Here is a 21,324-nt window from a genome sequence, read left to right as displayed (position 1 = left end):
AATTTATAGAAATATTAAAATGGATTTACCCAGAGTCGAAAGTAATAATGATGAAGTTGGTGATGTTGGAGCACCAGGATCGGATGCAACAACGAATGTGGCTGACATTATAAACCAGCTAGGTTAAATGGATAGCAAATTTGAACAAATTACCCAGCAAATGGATACTAAATTTGAGCAACTGACAACAAACACAACAGATGGATATTAGTTTCAACAAATGCATAGCAAATTTGAACAAATTACGCAGCAAATGAACACTAAACTGGAACGAACAGACTGTAGGATGGAACAAATTTTGCACAGATATACAATTGTACAAAGTTCAGTGGAAGTGGTTGAAACCCAAGTTAATAAGCATAGCAACCAAATTAAAGTATTACTGGAAGAAATAAACACTATCAAGGAAAGGATCATTACCATAAACGATAATCCTGATCAGATCACCAATAGCGACCATAGGCCGAATGAACCCAGATTAGCTGTGGAAGAAAGTGATATAACGGAAAGCTGTACTGAGAGGGATGATAGTGCTTCTAGCACCGGGAAAGAAGAAAGAAGACCGTATTCATCACATCGACAGAAAACCAGATACGTAAAGTCTAATCATTTAAAACAGTCTCATTATCATCACCATTTCAGATTTAGTGAAATATGGTCTATAACGAAATTTAGTGGAAGGTCAGAAGACATACCTGCAAGTGTATTTTTAGAAATGTTCGAAGGAGAATGCGACTTAATTGAGGTAGACAAGTCTAAATTTCTTAAGATTTTACCACACGTTTTACTACTACCCTGTTCTGTTTGGTTCAAAGCGATCAGGGGGAGTTTACGTATTTATTTAGATTTTAAGAACGCACTGCTTTCCAATTGTGAGAATGATTTTATGTTGGCAAACCGAGACGCTTTGATTCGAAACAGACGGTATGATCCCAAAATTGATAAGAATCTTACTTATTTTGTGATCTCAGTTGAAATAATGAGTTGAAATTAATTAATCCATACCAACAGGAATCACGAATCATAGCATCGATCCGGATATTGTTACCTTGTAGTTTGCAGCAAATATTGATTTCTGCACAATGCATTAATTTCAATAATCTAAATATGATAGTACAAAATTTTGAAAATCAATCAATAGTGCAAAGTAACACTAATCGAAACCAAACTAATAACAACCGAAGCCAAGCCAATCATATTCCAATCCGAAATATCAATGTGCATGAAGAATGTAGTCCTAATGTAAGAAATAATGATAGATTTAATGATATCGGTAATAGAACCGAACCCAATTTCAGAAGAAATAGAAATAGTAATCGTACATTTAGAAATCAGGTAAACAGTACATCTAATTTTTCTCGAAATGGATTTTGTAACAATTTCATAGGTGACAGAAATTCTCAAAATGGAAACCAAAGATCTGGAGGAATCCATAATATACAGAACGGTACTCAAGATTGCGCTACTCAATGCAACTTAACCAAATCATTTGGTAATGGCAATTTAAACTAGATGTGGCTGATGTGGAACGAGTTAAAGCCACGTCAGCAACTTATTCGCAAGAGTGTTTTTCTGTAAATGAAACTAACCTTAAGACTTTGGATTTTAGTGATAATTACCAATATATTCCCATTAGTAATTGTCATTGGATGTTTGATGATGAGATAGAAGATGTATGTACGCCCTATAATGATTTTGTTTTCTTGAAAACATTTAGTACAGCCAGAATACTTGCAAAAATTAATTATATTCCCCTTCAAGCTTTGAATGATACTGGAGCCAGTATCACTACTATCATATTCCTTTTGGCGTGAACTTACAAAAGACTATTCCAACCCTAGATTGCAGAAAATAGATAATTTAATTTTGGTTGATTATACAGGTAAACATAAGAAAAGTGTTATGGGAAAAACACAAATAATAATTTCAATACAGGATTACGAAATTTCAATTCCCATTTTGGTTATTAATGAACTAAACGAAAATGTACTGATAGGTCTAGATTTTCTCACGCAATTACGTGCGGTTTTAGATTTTGAAAATAAAACATTCTCAATACATACCCTTCACGACAAAATTGTTCAAAATTTAATTCCTGTTAGTGACAACTTTGCGTGGCAGTATGAACCCTTTATAAATAATATTCTTAATGTAAGTGAATGTAATAGTAAAGGAAAAGATTGTAGATTATGGAAGTGAAAAGCCTACTACAGACAACGGTGATCATTCATTTCATAAGTGTGTGGATGAAATTATAAACACCGTAAAGAATACTGATGAAAATTTTGTAGTACAATTCAGGGATATTTTCTATAAACATAGAAAAGTATTTTCACAGAGACCGGGATTATGTAAAAATTTCATGTACGATATTGAAATTGATACAGAAAATCCAATTATAACAAGTCCTTACATTATACCTTATAGATTTAGGGAGAACATAAGAAAACAAATTACAGAGATGTTGCAAGACGGGATAAGTCCTTCACAGTGTTCATTTAAATCCATTGCATGTAGTGCCTAAAAAGGACGGTAAACGACTGAGAATAGTATTAGATCTAAGAAAATTGAATAAACACATACAATTAACACAAGTAAGATATCCCCCGGTTTAAGAAATCCTTAGTTCATTACAAGGAAATACCATATTTGGAAATCTGGACCTGGTGATGGCGTATAATCAGATCTTGTTAGGAAAAAGTTCAAAACCCTTTCCAGTTTTTCGTTTGAAGAGCAGTTATATGAATATAATCGAGTGGTTTCTGGTTTAATTAATGGTAGTGCTGCCTTAGCATCATGTTTAGATAAAGTGATAGGACGATCTTCGTGCAAATGTGATTTTCTATGCTGATGATATTTTAATTATGGGGAATACTTCTAAAGACTATTTGGAAAACTTGGATTTGGTTTCGGAACGTTTGGAAAAAGCAGGCTTAACCGTTAATATAGAACATTCCAAATTTTTCAGGGAGTCTATTGAGTTTTTGGGTTATTCTATAGACACTCAAGGAATGTGTTTTAGTGAATCCAAGATACAAGCTATAAGAGATTTGCCCGTTCCCACTAACTTAAAAGAAACACGTCAAGTACTGGGATTGTTCAATTGGTTTAGAAAATCAATACCTAGATTTGCAGAAATTGCTCAACCTCTATTCTCTATAATCAAAAAGGGAATCCCGTGGCAATGGGGTACTTTACAAGAACAGTTTTAACAAATTAAAAAATATTATTATGGAAAATATTCATCTAAATCATCCTAGATATGATCGTCCTTTTTATGTGCAATGTGATGGTTCGTTATTCGGAATTTCTAGTATATTATGGCAACCTAATCCAACCACAGATAAACCAGCTGTTATTCCTGTGTTACTCGAACATTGAAGAACGCAGAAAAGGGATATACCACCACAGAAATCGAATTATTCGCTGTACGTTTTGCACTTCAAACGTTTGCTCCGTACATCAGTGGTTGCCATTCAATAGTCTTAACAGATCATAATTCTTTGCGTCATCTTAAAAAGTACAAGGATACAATAGTCGTTTGTTAAGATGGTCTTTAGAACTTCAATTTTTCGATTTCGAAGTACAGCACATTAAAGGAGCCAATAACGTCCCAGTGGATACTTTATCTAGGTTATTTTCGGATAATAATCATCGAATGTTGTCCATAAACGTTTTTAAAACCTTACAAGAGGAAATAGCTAAGATATCCATAGAAGAATTGAAAGAGCAACAAAGGAAGTATGAGTGTTATGCTAAAATCATACATCATTTAACATCTTGCCCTAAGGACTGTGATTGTCCTCGCAATTGGGATACAATATTCGGACCCAAGAGGAACGGGAATGGGGAACGGCGGAAACTTCATAACGAGGAACTACATAATTTATATGGTCTACCCAACATTGTTAGGGTCGTCAAGTCTAGGAGGCTTAGGTGGGCGGGTCATGTAGCTAGAATGGAAGAAAGTAGAAACGCTTTCAAAGTCTTGACTGGAAGACCAATCGGAAAACGACCATTAGGAAGACCTAGGTGCAGATGGGAGGACAATATTAAGATAAATTTCGCAGAGATAGAAATACAAAGTAAAAACTGGATGCAGTTAGCTAAGGATAAAAATCAGTGGAGAGCTTTTGTGAACGCGGCATTGAACCTCCGGGTTCCATAGGCCATAGAGTTAGTTAGTTAGTTAGTTATTGGGATACAATATATCAAGTGTCTAACGACGTATTATTGATTAAAGATTTCAAATATAAAAACAAATAAAATTTGTATTCCACCAATATTAGTGCCTCGTATATTAAAAGCGTATAATGATGATTTTGGCCATTTCGGATATTTAAAGGTGTGCTTATTAATTAGTAAATCCTTTTATTGGAAATCACTACGAACACAGATCAAAAGCTATATCAATGATTGTGATGAATGTATGAAAATTAAACATAACTATCAAGCTATATATAAATCTATGATGTCAATCCTTCCTGAAAGACCTCATTCCTTTATTTCTGTGGATTTATATGGACCTCTTCCTCGAACATCTACAGGTAAAACTTTTCTTTTCACCGTTATGGATATCTTTGCGAGATATCTAGTCGCATATCCTCTACGAAGAGCAACTTCGTCTGCAATTGTGCATCGAATTTTGAACGTATATATACCGCATTGTGGCCCAATTGAGCATATCCTCTGTGATAATGGTGGACAGTTTCGCAGCAATGTATTTATCCGTGCGATGATTAATGCCAACATTAATGTGCATTTTGTTACACCGTATCATCCAAATAGTTCTGTTGTTGAAAATGTACATCGAAATCTCGGTATGCTATGTAGACAGTGTTGTCGAAACAAACATACTGACTGAATTAAATATGTTACAGAAATAACATATTTTTTAAATTATTCAGTTTCGGATACCTTTGGTGTTGCTCCGGTGAATATTCATAATGAAACAGACTCTATAAAGCCAATAGAGCAACATTTTAATATTAAACTTAATGAAGATGATGAAATGGATTATTCGCATCTTGTTAGTATGGTACATCTTCGTAGAGCGCAAAAATTTCGTTTGCGAAATGAGAAAATAGAACATCGACAAACAGCTAAATCTAGAATTCAGATAAATGATAGTTTTTGTGAAGTTGCATCCACAAAGTGAAGCGTCATTAAAAAGAATTTATAAGTTTTGCGATTTATACGCAGGACCTTATTTGTGTACTAAACAAATCAACCCTAAAGTTTTTTAATTAATGGACGTAAAGACTAATGGATGTATTATAATTTATATTTGTGAGGGCTATTCGGAAAATAAGGTAACAAGTATGTAAGATATGTAACGGTCCAGGATTCTTTCTTCAATTGTAATCGATTTAAGAAGTCCTCGTCGGGAGCCATATATACAACGAAATTGTATATCTGATCTATAAATTACTTCCATTTTTAATTGTAGCTATCTTGGGCAACGGTGTTTAAAAGTGCACAATATGTTATGATGAAGAAGAAAAAATGTAAAAAAAAAAATATATTGAGATAGATTGATGTTCATGTAATGGTAGTTATTATAACTAGAGATAGTTGAGCTGTTTTCGTGTTGCTGTGACAAAAAGATTATTATTCATGGAGTTTTGAGAGTAAAAGTTAGTTGTTCTATATATTTGACGAATCTAATTTCCAAGGTATGCAATTGTTACTTTTTGCAATTAAGTGTATAAATTAAAGTACTGAATTGTGTTGACTTCCTCGAACTGTGGGCAAATATATGTAACACAACGGAATCATAAATAACGTTACAAGCTTCTAAACATTGCGAATTTTCGAAAATCGTGTATTTTCACCATCAAATATCTCTGGAAGGACGCAAGTGAAAAATCTCAAATTTGCACAAAATAGACTATAGTTGTGCAGTAACACTTGAGTAAAATTGCATCACTGAGACTTGAGTAGCTTCTGAGTTATAAGTTGTTGCAATGATGTGAAATTCGAAATTTTAACAACTGAACAGATGTTCAGGTTTTGCGTTGGTACTATCTGAGGCATACAATTTATCTAGATTTCATCAGAAGAAGTGTAGTCAAACAGCAAGAAATTCAAGATTTGCTACTTGTAAAAGAATTATCAATACCAGGTCATATCATAGATTTGTACGTCTGACGCAAACACAAATCAGATGTTATGAATTGTCACAACCAGATAAATTTACTGATTGCATTGCTTCAATACTTCCAGAACATAGCATGTTGTCATTTGCACCTAATGATACCGTAGTCTTTATTTACAACAAGAAATGGCGGATTGGGAGAATTGAAGACATCAGTCAGGATGATCTTTGTGTTCACTTTTTCCATCCTCATGGCCCAAGAACCTCTTTTAAACTACCTACGAATGACAAGGTGTGGGTGCCAATCATTAAGGTTCTGCAGAAACTCACACCCACAGAGTTCAGAATTCCTACAGGTCGTACTTTCAATATCAGTGCCAAGCCCTGTACACAAGTTAGTCAACTCTTTACCTCACTGATGTCTTAACAGCAGCGCTATAGGCAGAAAAGAAATAACAGACGCGGTTTTTGTTTGTTTGTTTGTTTGTTTGTTTGTACAAGATATGATTCATAAATTGTGTATATTTTACCAATTTTACATTACTGTCGTGTTATTTTGACTTTTGCTACAAAGTTTATATCCACGTCTCATATCGCTTCATTATATAAGTCCCAACTCAGAAACCACTCAAGTCTCAGTAATGCAATTTTATCCATTTGTTACTGCACAACTATAGTCTATTTTGTGCAAATTTCAGATTTTTCACTTGCGTCCTTCCAGAGATATTTGGTGGTGAAAATACACTATTTTTGAAAATTCGCAATGTTTAAAAATTTCCAAAAAATCAAGTATATGGTGGTTCTCAAATCTGAAACTTGTTTGGAACGTTGTCTATTATCTAGTCTCTATGTAGACAAAAAATTGAAGGTGAGTCTCATTTATTTCGTTTCAAAATGTACATTTCAAAACGGATATTTTTAGGTTTCCAACATCAATGTTTAGAGCTTTTTCCCTGACGTTCTAAAGTACGTCTCAATGTCCGCGGAACACAAAATTGTCCGTTCCATTATCTTTCATATGGTTTTGGTTTGAACTCATTGTCTTCAAAACTAAAAAGTTACAGCGTTAAACGGAATCCTCTGAAAAGTTCAAAATACGCTCAGACGCCTATACAAAATGGCCGCTACGACAAAACCTACGCGGCTAAAAAGTAGATGAATACCCATTTTCAACTCCCAGTATATGGTACAAACTTATGTAAAATACTAAATTTTGTCAGCAACTATCATAGGTCGATTTCATTTGGATTGGCCCACTTGTAAAAGATCTATCCTTTGAAATACATTTTTGCGTAAGCAAGCGATCGAGAAGGAGTAGACGTGTAAAAGCCTTCACGAGTAGAAACCTTGTCTTTGCTGCGTCGAGCGCTAGGTACGAGCCTACATAATGAAGACAGAACCTTGGTAGGTGGTAGAATAATGAGGCGCTTGTTGCAGAATCAGAAAAAAAAAAAAATCAGTAAGAACTTTAGGGATTTGAAGAATATGAGATGAAAGTAAATATTAGAAACGCAAAAGTCATGGTGATTGGAACGAAGTGGTCGGTGTCAAATATAATAGTATGAGGGGAGAAAATGAAAGAGATGACTAGTTTCTGATACCTGAGTAGTAGTATTAGTGATGATATGAAGTGTGAACGTGAAATAAAAGCAAGGATAGAAATGGCGAAAGAAGCCTTTAAGTGGAAGGAAATACTTATGTGGAACATTAACTAAAGAGTTGAGAAAAAGACACATAAAGTGCTGCAAAAATATTTTTTATTTTAAAAAAGAAAAGACTGGAAGTTTTCGAAATGTGGATGTGGAGAAGAATGAAGAGAATTATCTGAGTCGAGCTTGAAACGAATGAGAGGGTGTTAGAAATGGTGGAGGAGAAAAGAACAATATTTTATATTGAGGAGAAGAAGAAGAGAAACTGGTTGAGACATTGCCTAAGAAGAAACTGTATCATGATGGATGTGCTAGAGTGCATGGTGGCAGGAAAGAGAGGGAGAGAGCGAAGAGGGCTACAATTAATGGACAATATTAAAACAGATTAAAACAGGAAAGTAATACGTCAAAACGAAGAGATTAGGTGAAGAGCATGCAGATAGAAGCTTCTCAGTTGCGGCAAGTGACCTGCCAATAATACCAGAATACCTATGATGTTGATTGGGGGGGGGGGATGGGAGAGTGGTGAAAAGAGGTCAGAGAAATGTTTAAATGTATAAATGTATTTTTATAATAATAGTATGCATATTAAAATATGTTTATTTAGTGCCACAAAATGATGTTTCAAGTTAAGTTTTGTAGCTGATATTGAAACTAGCACTGATAAGTTTAATACTTTTTTTTTCTATCCAGACCTCTAAGTTTAATGACAAGGAAGAAATGTAAACAAATAAAGATACATGTATCTAATCTTAATGAGATTCAAATTACGTAGGAAATAAAAATCAAGTATTTTAAAGCGACTTGGTTGTTTGCTAAAGGTAAAAGTTTTTGCATATAAAAAAAAAACGCATTTAGAAAAAGAAAGGATCCTGCATCCTGCTGTAAAGAGAAGAGTCTTGTACAAGAGCAAATAAAAACAAAAATAAAAGAATGTAGCAATATGATCATAACAGGGTTGCAAAAATCTTTTGGGAGAAATTCATCACATTTATTCATGTAAATTCCTTTATTCCAATGTGTTTAAACTGTAGTTGTTCTAAAATCTGAGTGGTAGTTTCTTACTTTTTTTTATTTAGTTTTGTTTTACTGTAAAAAAATATAATAATAATAATAATAATAATAATAATAATAATAATAATAATAATAATAATAATAATAATCATCTGTGGTGAGGAATTTTTCTTTTCGTGATTTTAATTTATACTTTGTTATGCTATTTCTGTTCACATTTTGCAATAAATGTTAATACTATTCATGGTATCTAAGGGACATTAGTTCTTTTACTTGACTTTCTTCTAAACGGACGAAAGGAAAGCATCTTGGTTAAATAATCTCTAACAATTAACAGGCAAAATTATTGCCAATTTCATTTAAATCTTTATATCATGATGTAAATCTTCACTACCACTAAAAACAACCCAAATAGAATATTTTTCTTATGAAAATTTTGTATGTAATTTGAAATTAAAAGAACACATCAGGAATTCCAAATATACAGCATAACAAAGCATTTATTTAGGCATAAACATAATATAGTATATATTATACACATAGTTTACTTCAATGAGCATCGCAGATAGGAGTACTTTTGAATCACTACGCTCGTACTAAAGAATGTTCAGCTCTTAATACGGACAAAGGAATTTCGGACAAAGATTGAGATATAGTTGTTTAGTCATTTTTTAACAACCAGTTAAATGAATTATAGTTGTGAGTGTGTCAGTGATGAGTAAAATTCTTTCTCTTAGTTGTTAAGTTAGGCATGGGCAAAGATGCAGGTCTATGTTTAGAAATTACTGCCAATTTATTCGTAAATGATATCGAATTAAGAGTGTCTTAATAAATTCATATTAATGTAGTTACACTTGTCACTATAGGGTATATAAAAGTGTGGTATTGTAAAGACTAAGAAAGGACGGAAGACTGCGTTTAGACTCTTAGTTTAGAAGATTTCTATATTTCCCAAAAGAAAAAAGTTCAGTGTTGAATTATGTTAAATTATTGTATGCACCGCTTACAGCGCTATATTGCCTCACCTCTGGTTGTACTAATGACGATTAATTTCAACTATAAATCAGCATGCATCAAGCGCATCTTGATTTTTTACATGAATCAAAGATAAAAATAATTTTCTTTGCATAAAAGTCCCATGATAAAGCTACGGGGTTTAAATTTTAAAATAAGTTTTAATGGCAGAATCACTTGGTTTTTCAATATGTATGAGCATAGATCTGAATCTATGAAAAATAATACTACTTCCTTTTTCTCTTTCCCGTGACTCTCGAAAGTGAAGTTATCAAAATTGCAACATATGTGTCAGGCATTTACATTATATTACACATGTTAAAAGAAAGAAAAAAAAAATTGCATGAAGTTGAACCATTTAATTCCCTGTATACGAAGCATTAACGATTCGCCGAACACCCCCTCAGGATTCACAATTGATATACAGTTCATAAACTGAGACTTGCTTGTCAGTCCTTTTTCTCTGATTTTATCAGCCTATTTAATCAGCTTCAATATCCTGTAGTTTGCAAGCAAGCCAGTAGAATAACTATGCATTTCCTTATTCAGTTTCATCTATTGCAGCTCCTATGGTACAACCTTCCATGGTATTTAAAGAATTGAAGATGGAAGGATTTATTGTGCATAGATGGACGAATCGCTGGGAAGAAGGTATCCAGCAAAATCTAAAATGGATCAAAGAGGTATGTAATTTTTATGTAAGTTTTTAAAAATATATTTACAAGGGATACATAGTTTTAGAAAGACTCTGTGCTATATAGGTTCGTAATGTAAAGCGAAGACAATCTAAATTCCTTGTAGAAGAGGGATTTTTCAATTTGTTTACTCGGGTATATGTAAAGAAAGAATTTGAACTTTCAAAACAAAATCATACAACTTTCGAAGTTCTTCGCCTCCCCCCTCCCTCCCGTCATATGAAAAGAATAGAATAAATAGGAAAAGTAACTTACCTTGTGCTTCCGCGTTTATTACTTTAATTGAATATTTCTTTCCTTGGTATCACCGGATCCTTACTTTTACATCTTCTATCGTAAATATTTGTTTTAAAGAACAATTAGTACGTAGTATTCCGTAACTTAATGGATTGAAATAGTGTGAGGTCACATCCTTCTCGTTGCTATGATAAATCGCAGTTTTATTTTCTAAATAACACTGGCTAAAGACCTAAAAGCAAAGAGAAATTATTGATGTGTTAATTTCAATACTGCAAACATTATAGAGTAAAAGAAATACTTGTATTTAAAAATCAATGGATGAAACTTCGAAAAATAGGAAAAGCAAATAGGTAAATAATATGTTAAAATACAGACAAGCGTTAAAAGGGAAATAAGTGAATTCACAGACCCTGTGAAATGTTTCTCCTGATGTCAGATTTTGTGTGTTAATACATTTTGACGTTTATAATAAAATAGGCGGTTTACACAATTTCACCGTTAAGAAGATTAGCTGTTTTATGAAGAAATCTAAATAGAATCTCAACAGGTGTTTTCTGAGGATATTTACATCACTTCGAAAGTGGATGTAGACAAATTGCTTCCTCTTGGAATATTTCCCATTTACAAGCTTTGCTTTAGTAGATTTGAATCCGATTAAAACTACTCGCTGAGCAAAACGATACGTGTATTGTAAACATTAATAACGTGTAACAGTTTCGCCAACTATTCACTTGGCTTCATCAGACACTATCTAGTGTCTGATGAAACTAAGCGGATAGTTGGCGAAACTGTTACACGTTATTAATTTTTACAATACGCGTATTGTTTTGCTCAGCGAGTAGTTTTAATCAGATTCCTCTTGGAGTTAAATCGTCAATTGAAAATTATTTCGCCACTTCATACCCAATGCCAACAAAAAGTGCAGAATTAGCTTTCAGAAGAAATTCTCATTGACGAACGACACAAGCCAAAGTAAGAGTTCAACCACCTAAGTTCTAGAATTCACAGTTTGTAAAGTGGTAAATCTGCCAGTGGAATTAGTGTTTACAGCAACCAAAAAGTGAATTGAGAGCCAACCACATAGAGCAATAAATTAAAAGACATATTATTGAAGTATACATAAATTATTAATGTGAATAGTATTTTCGTATAAACAGTTAGTTGATTTGTAAATAAAGAAACAGTTGTTAAGGGTAACGATAAACAAAGTTAAGTCACGGAATATCTCACTACTTGCATTTTAAAAGAAAACAAAAATTATTATAGGAGATGTAAAAGTAAAAATCTGGTGACACAGTAATAAAATGGTGCTAATAACGTTTCTAAAGAGGAAAGAAATATTCAATTGAAGTAATAAACGGAGAAGCATAAAGTAAAAACACTCTTCTTATAAAATGTGCCCTTAGCTTATATAACGAGATAAAAGATGATTTTTTTTTTTTTTTTTTTTTTTTTTTTTTTTAATTTAAGCCCAGTGTTAAAATAAAATTATATCTTGTCTAAAGAACTTTTTGCGTAACACCTCGCAAGCCTTCCAAATTTACCGAATAAATCTTGCTTTCAACTTTTGTCCAATTCACATAAGTCCCAATTTAATCTTGGATTTTTTGTTCTATTATAGAAGATATCCGTTACTTTCTTTGTAGTACTATTATTTGATTTTTCCAAAACTTGAATTTATTTCATGCAAAGCACAGTTTTTCAAATTCTGGAACAAATTCCAGAGTGAGAAATTCATTTCTAATGTCTTTATGTCCTCCCAAAGTCTAATGGCAATCTTTCTGTTTGTATTCCTAACATAGAACTCATTACACAAGCGAAAGACTTGGAAAATTCCACTTCTATAAGGTTATATGCGTTTCCACATTCCTGCTTATTTCACAGTTGCTTAATCCGACGTTGGCTTCAGAAATAATATTTATCCTCTCTTTTCAGGGTCAATTAAAATACAAAGAGACCGTAACCAATGGTTTCGAAAACATGCCAAAAGCCTTTATTGGGATGTTAAGAGGGGAGAACACCGGAAAAGCCGTTGTTCAAGTATAAAACTGAGCGGTGAGTATTTGTATTGAAGTGAACTGTAAATAATAGTTCTAATGAACACAATAGTGAAATTGAATAAATGACTACAGAAATACAGCATTTAATATATTAACTTAGGTTTGGATTTTCTGACTCGTATGCCGAACTCCAATGTTTCGTCGGTACAAATGATACAAGCATTCCGTCAAACTTCCTCCGCCGCCACCACAACCACCATCATCGTCGTCGTCGTCATTATTATTATTATTATTATTATTATTATTATTATTATCTGCTATTTGAATAGACCTGTTCTAGCAGAAACTGGTGTTATTTTTGCAGAAAAATTTGTGCTTGGAGAATGTCATGAAATTTTAAAAAAATTATTGGCAACATCAATATTCAGTGGTCAAACTAAGCTGCGTTCTCATTGCATTTATGAATCACTAATATAGTAGTAAAGTCCATGCAGAGATCAATAACCAGGCTGCCTTTATTTCCACAAAGATAAATATTCGATTACATATTTCAAAATAATTATGTGCTTGCTTGAGCACTTGCTTGTGTGTTGTTAGTATATAGCTACGTCCGGGCTAGCCAATGATGCATGCAAATTGTTATCTGTAATTTGAACTGTTTACTTGTACTCTTCATGTTTCCTTCTCAAAGGAAATCATCATATTGTATATATATATATAATGTTGAAATCTTACAATAAGGCGAACAGAGCTTGATATACAAGATATTTATTTATTTCAATGCCCTTGACAGAGCAATATTCTCCACATTTATCAAATAGCAAATAACGGGTATACATATGATAAATTACAATACAAAGAAATAATATTAGAAATACAAATAAAAATACTACAAATGATGTATGAATACATGAAAAATTGATAAGGTAATAATGAAGATACAAGAATGACTTCAAATTTAATACAAGACTACTATAAACAATTTAATACAAAGATATAAGACTATTGGAGTGTGCAAAACACGTGATTATACATAAATACTTCAAATTGAGACTTACATCTAAAAAATAATTGTACAAATAATCTGAATCAAATACTGTCATACTTGTAATAACCGGGAATTATAGATACGTATTGAACATAAGGGAAAGAAAAATGAATGGTTATCCCGTTAACAATTAGCTGATTGTGAGTATTATACAATCTAATTGCTGGAGAGTGTTAATGTTGAACAGTATTTGATTAGCTTATAAAAAATGGTGTGTGTGTGTCTGTGACGTTAAACGCACATATTTTACATTTAGTTTGATACATTGCATAAAGTTTTGAGCATCAACAAAATACATAGGTAATTAGTAATTCTATACAATATAATATTTTGCGCAGACAATCTACGAGTAACTAACAGGAATAGAAAATTTCCGCAGCATAGCAGAATACAATATGCTATTTACTTTTGCTGATCTATTGTATTTGTTAAAATACAAATAGCAAAGAAATTTATATTAAATACGCTCTATGTCATCAATGTGAATTTGAAATTAAAGACACCAGATTTCACAAGCATATACTAATTTATTACGTAAAATTGATAATATAACATTTTGATTGTAGAAATATCAGTCATAGGATTAATTGTTGTTCTTACAATAAAACCAAGGTGTTTATACGATTCGTAAATCAGTATTTCAAATGGAAATTAAATGTTAATTTAGTATCAAATGTAATACCTAAATCGACAAGATCGTTCTTATCCAGCTGAGTTCTATTGATACAATATTCATATTTTATGAACCAATTTTCTTCGTAAAAGTTCTAACAGGGGTGAATGTTATTGTAGTAGGTATACCTTATATACATGATCTAGCCAATTTCTCTTGTGTAAATGATGAAATATGTAGAGTAAATAACAAACTCAGGAAGTGGGTGAAGCTATACCCAAACTGTACATTTGTTGACGTTGATGTAGAGAGATCTTGCTTCACAAGACATGGGCTTCACCTAAATAAAATAGGTAAAGAAAAAATGGCAAAAACACTAGCAGACATGATACAAAATAAAACCAAATTGCAACCAATTCCTCTGCCATGGCATGAAATTAATTCCCCAATCATCTCTGATGGTCAGACCAATATGCCAGTAATGACCGATACAAATATCCAGGTATCAGCAATAAGTAACGATTCAAGTGCAAATGTAAAAAGTAAAGATTCAAGTGCAAAGGTTGTAACCGACCCAAATGCAAACTTTGGGAAGGGAGAAAAACAACAGAAACCAATGAGAAACAAAAAGCTTCCAAAAAACTTATCAGATGATTTTTTAGTGATGATAAGCACAAACAAAACGAACCAAACATAATTCCAATAAAGGTATATCACCAAAATGTGCAGGGGTGGAACACTCAAAAAAGGCTTATGTTAGAAATAGCGATGCTAGATGATTTACGTGATGTAGGAAACATAAAACCCGGTACAGATATCAATACAGTGAAACACTGTAAAGTAAATCAGCTTAAAGTATTCCATCACAATGTGCAGGGTCTTGGCAATAAGCTGGACTTTATGGATGTGTTAGTTGAGACAGTGTTGTCAACTGCACATGTTATTTGCATCACGGAGCATTGGTTAAGCTGTACTGATATTAAATCTGTAAAATTAAAAGGTTTTGATTTGGCAAGTCATTATTCAAGAGTTAACTTGATTCATGGAGGAGTTTGTATATTCGTTCATAATAAATTAAATGCTGATGAAGTTGATGTATCGATGTTCAATCTGGAACTTCACTTTGAAGTAGTTGCAATAAGTCTCGCTCATCAAGTGTGTATATGTAGTATTTATAGATCTAATTCGGGTAACTTACGGGTATTTTTTAGAAATCTTGAACTTCTTCTTGACCATCTGTGCAAAAGATACAATATTATCATTTTGTGTGGTGACATAAATATAAATTGGATGGTTAACACTAAAGTTAAAACTGATTTACAAAACCTATTAACTTCATTTAATCTCAAAGCTATTGTTAAAACGCCTACCAGATTTGGAAAATCAGCACTTGATCAAGTAATAGTAAGCAGAGAGTGTCATAACCACAAACTTGAAATATTCAACCCAGGATATTCAGATCATGATGCGCAATTAGTTAGCTTATCGCTTCCATCAACTAACTTACCAGTGTTGCAAAATACTACCAGAATTGAAAAAAGGTTATTTTCACCGAGTAACATTAGTTACTTTTGTTATTTGTTGGCTCTTGAGCCATGGGATGGAATCTATTCAGCTTCCACTATGGACGAAAAATTTAACTCCTTCTTAGATGTATACTTGCACTGTTTTAATGTAGCTTTTCCTCTCATGCCAATTAGTAAATGTAATAAAATTAAGAAGAGTTGGATTACAACTGGTATTCGTAATTCCAAACGAAATTTAATTAAGTATGCTAAACTGCTTAATGATACAAATGTTTCTGATGTATTCAGAAATTACGTTAAAAAATATAAGATAACATATAAGAAAGTTATTAAGACAGCAAAGCAAATGCATAATTCGAAAATGATTAATAACTCCAGAAATAAAATTAAAACTATGTGGAATATTATTCACCAGTCGGTAGGACTACATACAAAGAAGGGTAATATTGCAAATTTGAATCACGTCATTTTTGACAATAAAAGAATTACAAACCCTGCTGAAATTGCAAATAAATTTAATAATTATTTTATAACTTCTCCTCAGGTAGCTCTTGGTGCTCTATCCCACCAAGCTGGTACAAGTGGTTCTTCAAATATGCCTTCTTATCCAAAATGTATTTTTGTTACCCCGGTAACTATTGATGAAATATTAGCAATTATAGGAAAGATGAGAAATAGCAGTTCTGCAGGTCTTGATGAAGTACCGTCCACTATTATAAAACAATCTGCTTCGATAATTGCTCCTCACCTGACTCATGTAATAAATTTTTCCCTTCAATCAGGCATTTTCCCACAACGGTTAAAAGTGGCTAAAGTGATTCCCTTGTTCAAAAAAGGCAGTCGTTACGATATTAAGAATTATCGCCCTATCTCAGTTTTATCTGTATTTTCAAAAATTTTTGAGACGGTAATGTCAAATAGGATAAGGAATTACTTACGTTCCAATAATCTAATATCATTATCTCAACATGGGTTTTTAAGTGGCAAATCTACTGATTCTGCAATTTTCGATTTTCTTAGTACTGTTATGCATGCAATAAATAATAAAAAATGGGCAATTGGACTCTTTGTTGATCTTACTAAAGCATTTGACACTGTAAATCATGATCTCTTACTCAAAAAATTAAGCTTTTATGGTATAAGAGGAACTGCCAATAAATGGATCGAGTCTTACTTGAAGGATAGGTATCAGATAGTTCAAATTACGAACGAAAAAAATGGCGAAATGCATAAGTTTAGTAGTTATAAAGGTACAATACTAACTGGTGTACCTCAAGGATCAGTGCTTGGTCCATTGCTCTTTCTTATTTACATCAATGATTTGACACATGAAATGTTGCCTAATAAATGTGTTTTATTTGCTGATGACACCAATGTTATTATTACAGGTAACTCACGACATGATATTGAATATAATCTAAACACTGCGTTTTCACGATTAAGTAACTGGTTAAGTAACAATAAGTTAGTTCTAAACAATGATAAAACTTCCTTGCTAAATTTTTATTATCCTCTTCAAAATAAATTTATTCCTTACGTAATGGTAAATAACAAAAAAGTCGACTTTTCTATTTCAACTAAATTTCTTGGTGTCACCATAAGTTCGAAACTAACTTGGAATGAGCATATTTCTCAACTCAACAAAAAATTAAGTAGTATTTGTTTCGGCCTCCGTAGACTAAGAGGTAATGTCACAACAGAGGCCTTAGTTTCGGTGTACTATGCAAAATTCCATTCTTTAATAACTTACGGTATTATTTTTTGGGGTCATTCTACTGAATGTACTAGCACGTTTCGCTTACAAAAGAAAGCACTAAGGGTTGTGTTTGGATTGTCACCAAAATCTTCTTGCAAGCCCATCTTTCGAGGACAAAAAATATTACCATTACCTTGTGCGTATCTATATAAAGTTATCTTGTTTACCGTAAGTAACAAACACTTATTTATAGAAAACAGTAACGTCCATAAATACAATACTCGATTCGTTAATAATTTGCATGTTATCCCCCAAAATTTCTCGTTTTTTCAAAAAAGCGTATATATTAACTGTACAAAAATTTTCAATAAGTTACCTGACTTTCTAAAACAAAACAAATCATATTCTATGTTTAAATCGGATCTTCATGAGTTCTTAGTAGATAAATGTTACTACTCGGTAAATGAGTTTTTTGAAGATAATGTATAAATGTTTTTTTTTTTCTTTGTTAATTATATTATGATTGTATAAGCTTAAAAAGTCATAGTTATGTATGTATTATTTTATCTAAGTTTTTTTCTATACCATATATGTAATTATTTTGTAATTTTGACAACTGTATGCGTGCTCGAGAATACTCTCATTTGTATGCAAAACAGGCAAATAAATAAATAAATAAATAAATAAATAAATAAATAAACAGACCATTTACTAATATTGAATGGTAAATTGTTAATTATACTCCAATGATGGCATGAATCAAAGTCCTGTTGTAGTTCAGAAGAATCAGTAGTTGAATTAATCCCCTTATAAGTTTTTAAATCATGAATATTCAGTAATGACTGAGTATTTGACAGCAGATGACAAGTCGTTAATGAAAAGTAAAAACAATCAAGGGCCGCACCGTAATTTGGAAGTCGAGAATGAGAGGTCTCTTCTTTCCGATGGTCTTCCTGACCGTTGTAGTGCGTTGTAGCTGCATGGACTCTTTCATTTGTTGCTCTTCGGTTGCAGAGTCAATCTGTAGCGACTGTATTTCGATAGAAAGTCAAAAGTATTTTGTTATTCGTCACTTTTTTTATTTTCTATTTATATTTTCATAGACTTAATACTCGACACAACACAAGACCTAGCATTGCATCTTAGTGTGCTTAGAGTTACTAATTAAACAGTTTAATAACTTTGAAGAACATTAATAATTAAACGATGTCTCTGATCATAAATTTATATATGTGTAACTTGTTTTTCTATTGCAAATTATTCAGTGCGTCAGAACTTGTTCAGATGTATTGTTTGAGCATATATTAATGAATTTCCAACCTTGTTTCAGGTACATGCAAACTTCAGATAACTATTTTGGGCGGCTAAGATCAACTTTACCTGATGTTGTGCCACATAATAAGTTCATTGGAATCAAGAGTAACAGCGAATTAATCACTTTAAGAACAGCTTCCATGTATTATGTATATCGTAAATGATTTTGACTGATTTGTATTTAAAATGCATTATAAAAAATCGCTTCAAAATATGTACAAGTATATTTTTTGATTTTTAAATAAAATTTTCTTTTCTATATATATATATTTTTTTTTTTTTCGTGTCGCCAAACTTATGAAGCTTCTGAGCTGCCGTACCGTTTTTAAATCCTACTGTGAGCTACCAACCAAAAGAATTACCAACTTTTAAAAATTGTTTATTGCTTTTAAATTTACATTTTTAGTAAATATGAAATCAAACTATCTAAGTTAGCAAATGTCTAATATACACACGAAAAACATAACGTTTAACAAATGTCTAATATACACACGAAAAACATAACGTTTAGCAAATGTCTAATATACACACGAAAAACATAACGTTTAGTAAATGTCTAATATACTCACGAAAAACATATCACGAGCTGAGTCCTTTTGTGGAAGTTCAATATTAGTGTTTCAGTTACGACGCTAGAGAAGAACAAGAGGAGTTCCCCAAAGGTATCATCTGCTCCCTACTGCCCCCTTCCCCAGTCCAGGTCTATAGCTAAGATTATTTCATTAGGGCACACCTTCATATTGGAAGATTACAAAATTATTTTCATGATGCATAATATTATTACTGGTGTATATATATATATTAACTTTTTTTTTAAGATTTTGCTTCTTGCATCCCTGGCTTTTTGGGCTTTTTTAGACTTTCAGTCAAGCAGCTACTGTATCGTCACTATTTATCCTAGGATCGTGGTTCATACCTCATTCTCTTCAGAATAGAGCTGGCTTTCAAATGGTGCCACTTGCATGTTCATACCATATACCAGAAGCGGGAAAAAAATGTCAAAGTGAAAATTTCGGAGGGAAAAATTTTTTCTCGAACTTTGGCCCCCCCTGGACCCCCCCCCCCTGTGTGATCGTAGTCATCTAAAAAAAAACCTGATAAATAGTACTTGGTATACTGAATGTGTGTGCCAAATTTCAAGTTTCTATCTTGAATAGTAAGGACGGGAGAATTTTTATCAAAAATTCCCACAATGCCCCAAATTACCATAAAACACTATGATCTCAGGGAAAAAAATTCCTGAGACATCCCTAATTACCCTAGGACTACAATCCGCCAGTCATTCTCTTCAGAATAGAACTGTCTTTCAGGCGGTACCATTCACATGTCTCCATCATGTATCTAAGGCGGGAAATTCCTGAAAAAAGGGATTTTGGGGCAAAATTTCCCTTTTTTCAACTTTTGCCCCTCTAGACTCCCCTGTTTTTACGCAGAAATCGGAAAAAAACTTCTGGTAAATACTACTCGGTGGACTGAATGTTTGTGCAAAATTTCAATCTTTTACGTGAAAAAATAGGCCCGCCAGAAAAAATTTCCCTACCATGTCCCACTTTTACCCCATACAGAAGTATATTTGGATAAAAATTCACTGAGATGGCCCTAATTACCCTAGAATAATAATTCGACCGTCCTTCTCTTCAGAATGGAACTGCCTTTCAGACGGTATGACTCACGTGGTCCTATCATGTACGTAAGGCGGGAAAATGACGAAAAACGGGATTTTGGGGGTAAAAAATCCATTTTTTTTACCCCTTTGCCCCTCTGGTTCCCCCCTGTTTTAGCACTGACATCGGAACAAAAAACCTGGTAAATACTACTCGGTGGACTGAATGTTTGTGCAAAATTTCAATCTTCTACGTAGAAAAATAAGCCCGCCAAAAAATATTGAACATAGGCTTAGAAAATGAGAAAAGAAATTTTTGACTTATGACGTCATCACCCCCTATGTCTGGACGCAGGACGGTCTGAAACCATACGTAATGTCTTCTACAAGGCCTGTGGACTTGGAAAACAAACAAACAAAAAAAAAAAAACGGACGAAAAAGCTCAAATAGAAGAGAAATAACGCAATGTACCATGAAAAACGCGTATGGTACAAATTGTACCATAGGATCCCCAAAGGGTTAGGGCACACCTTCATATTGGAAGATTACAAAATTATTTTCATGATGCATAATATTATTACTGGTGTGTATATATATATATTAGCGTTTCTTTTAGATTTTGCTTCTTGCATCGCAATTTATAATTTCTGTATCGCATTTTCGGAAGCGAAGGCTATTTTAGCTGTACATGAAATAACAAATGTAAACAGTTTTTATATGTAACGAATACTTATATATTGTCATTCTACGGATTACGTAAGATGTATCTGGTTTAGAATATATAGTTTTTTGTTTCTTTGCCGAATCCGTAATA

At 32.7% G+C, this 21,324-nt stretch overlaps 1 protein-coding gene across 3 annotated transcripts in view; it reads left to right on the top strand.

The window, feature by feature from the left end:
• The window catches only part of LOC145683896 (prostaglandin reductase 1-like), a 124,521-nt gene extending 105,352 nt beyond the window's left edge, over positions 1-19,169 (top strand). For all 3 annotated transcript variants that reach the window (XM_081755551.1, XM_081755550.1, XM_081755549.1), the window contains exons 9-11: positions 10,339-10,457; positions 12,645-12,764; positions 18,923-19,169. In XM_081755551.1, coding sequence (XP_081611677.1) covers positions 10,339-10,457; positions 12,645-12,755 — 230 coding nt within the window. In that variant the 3' untranslated portion in view covers positions 12,756-12,764; positions 18,923-19,169. The remainder of the gene's footprint in view (positions 1-10,338; positions 10,458-12,644; positions 12,765-18,922) is intronic.
• The last annotated feature ends 2,155 nt before the right edge of the window (positions 19,170-21,324 follow it).

This window comes from Thermobia domestica, chromosome 4, assembly GCF_964235325.1.
Source record: "Thermobia domestica chromosome 4, izTheDome1.hap1.1, whole genome shotgun sequence".
NCBI lineage: Eukaryota > Metazoa > Arthropoda > Insecta > Zygentoma > Lepismatidae > Thermobia > Thermobia domestica.
This window is presented reverse-complemented; position numbering and strand designations above follow the sequence as displayed.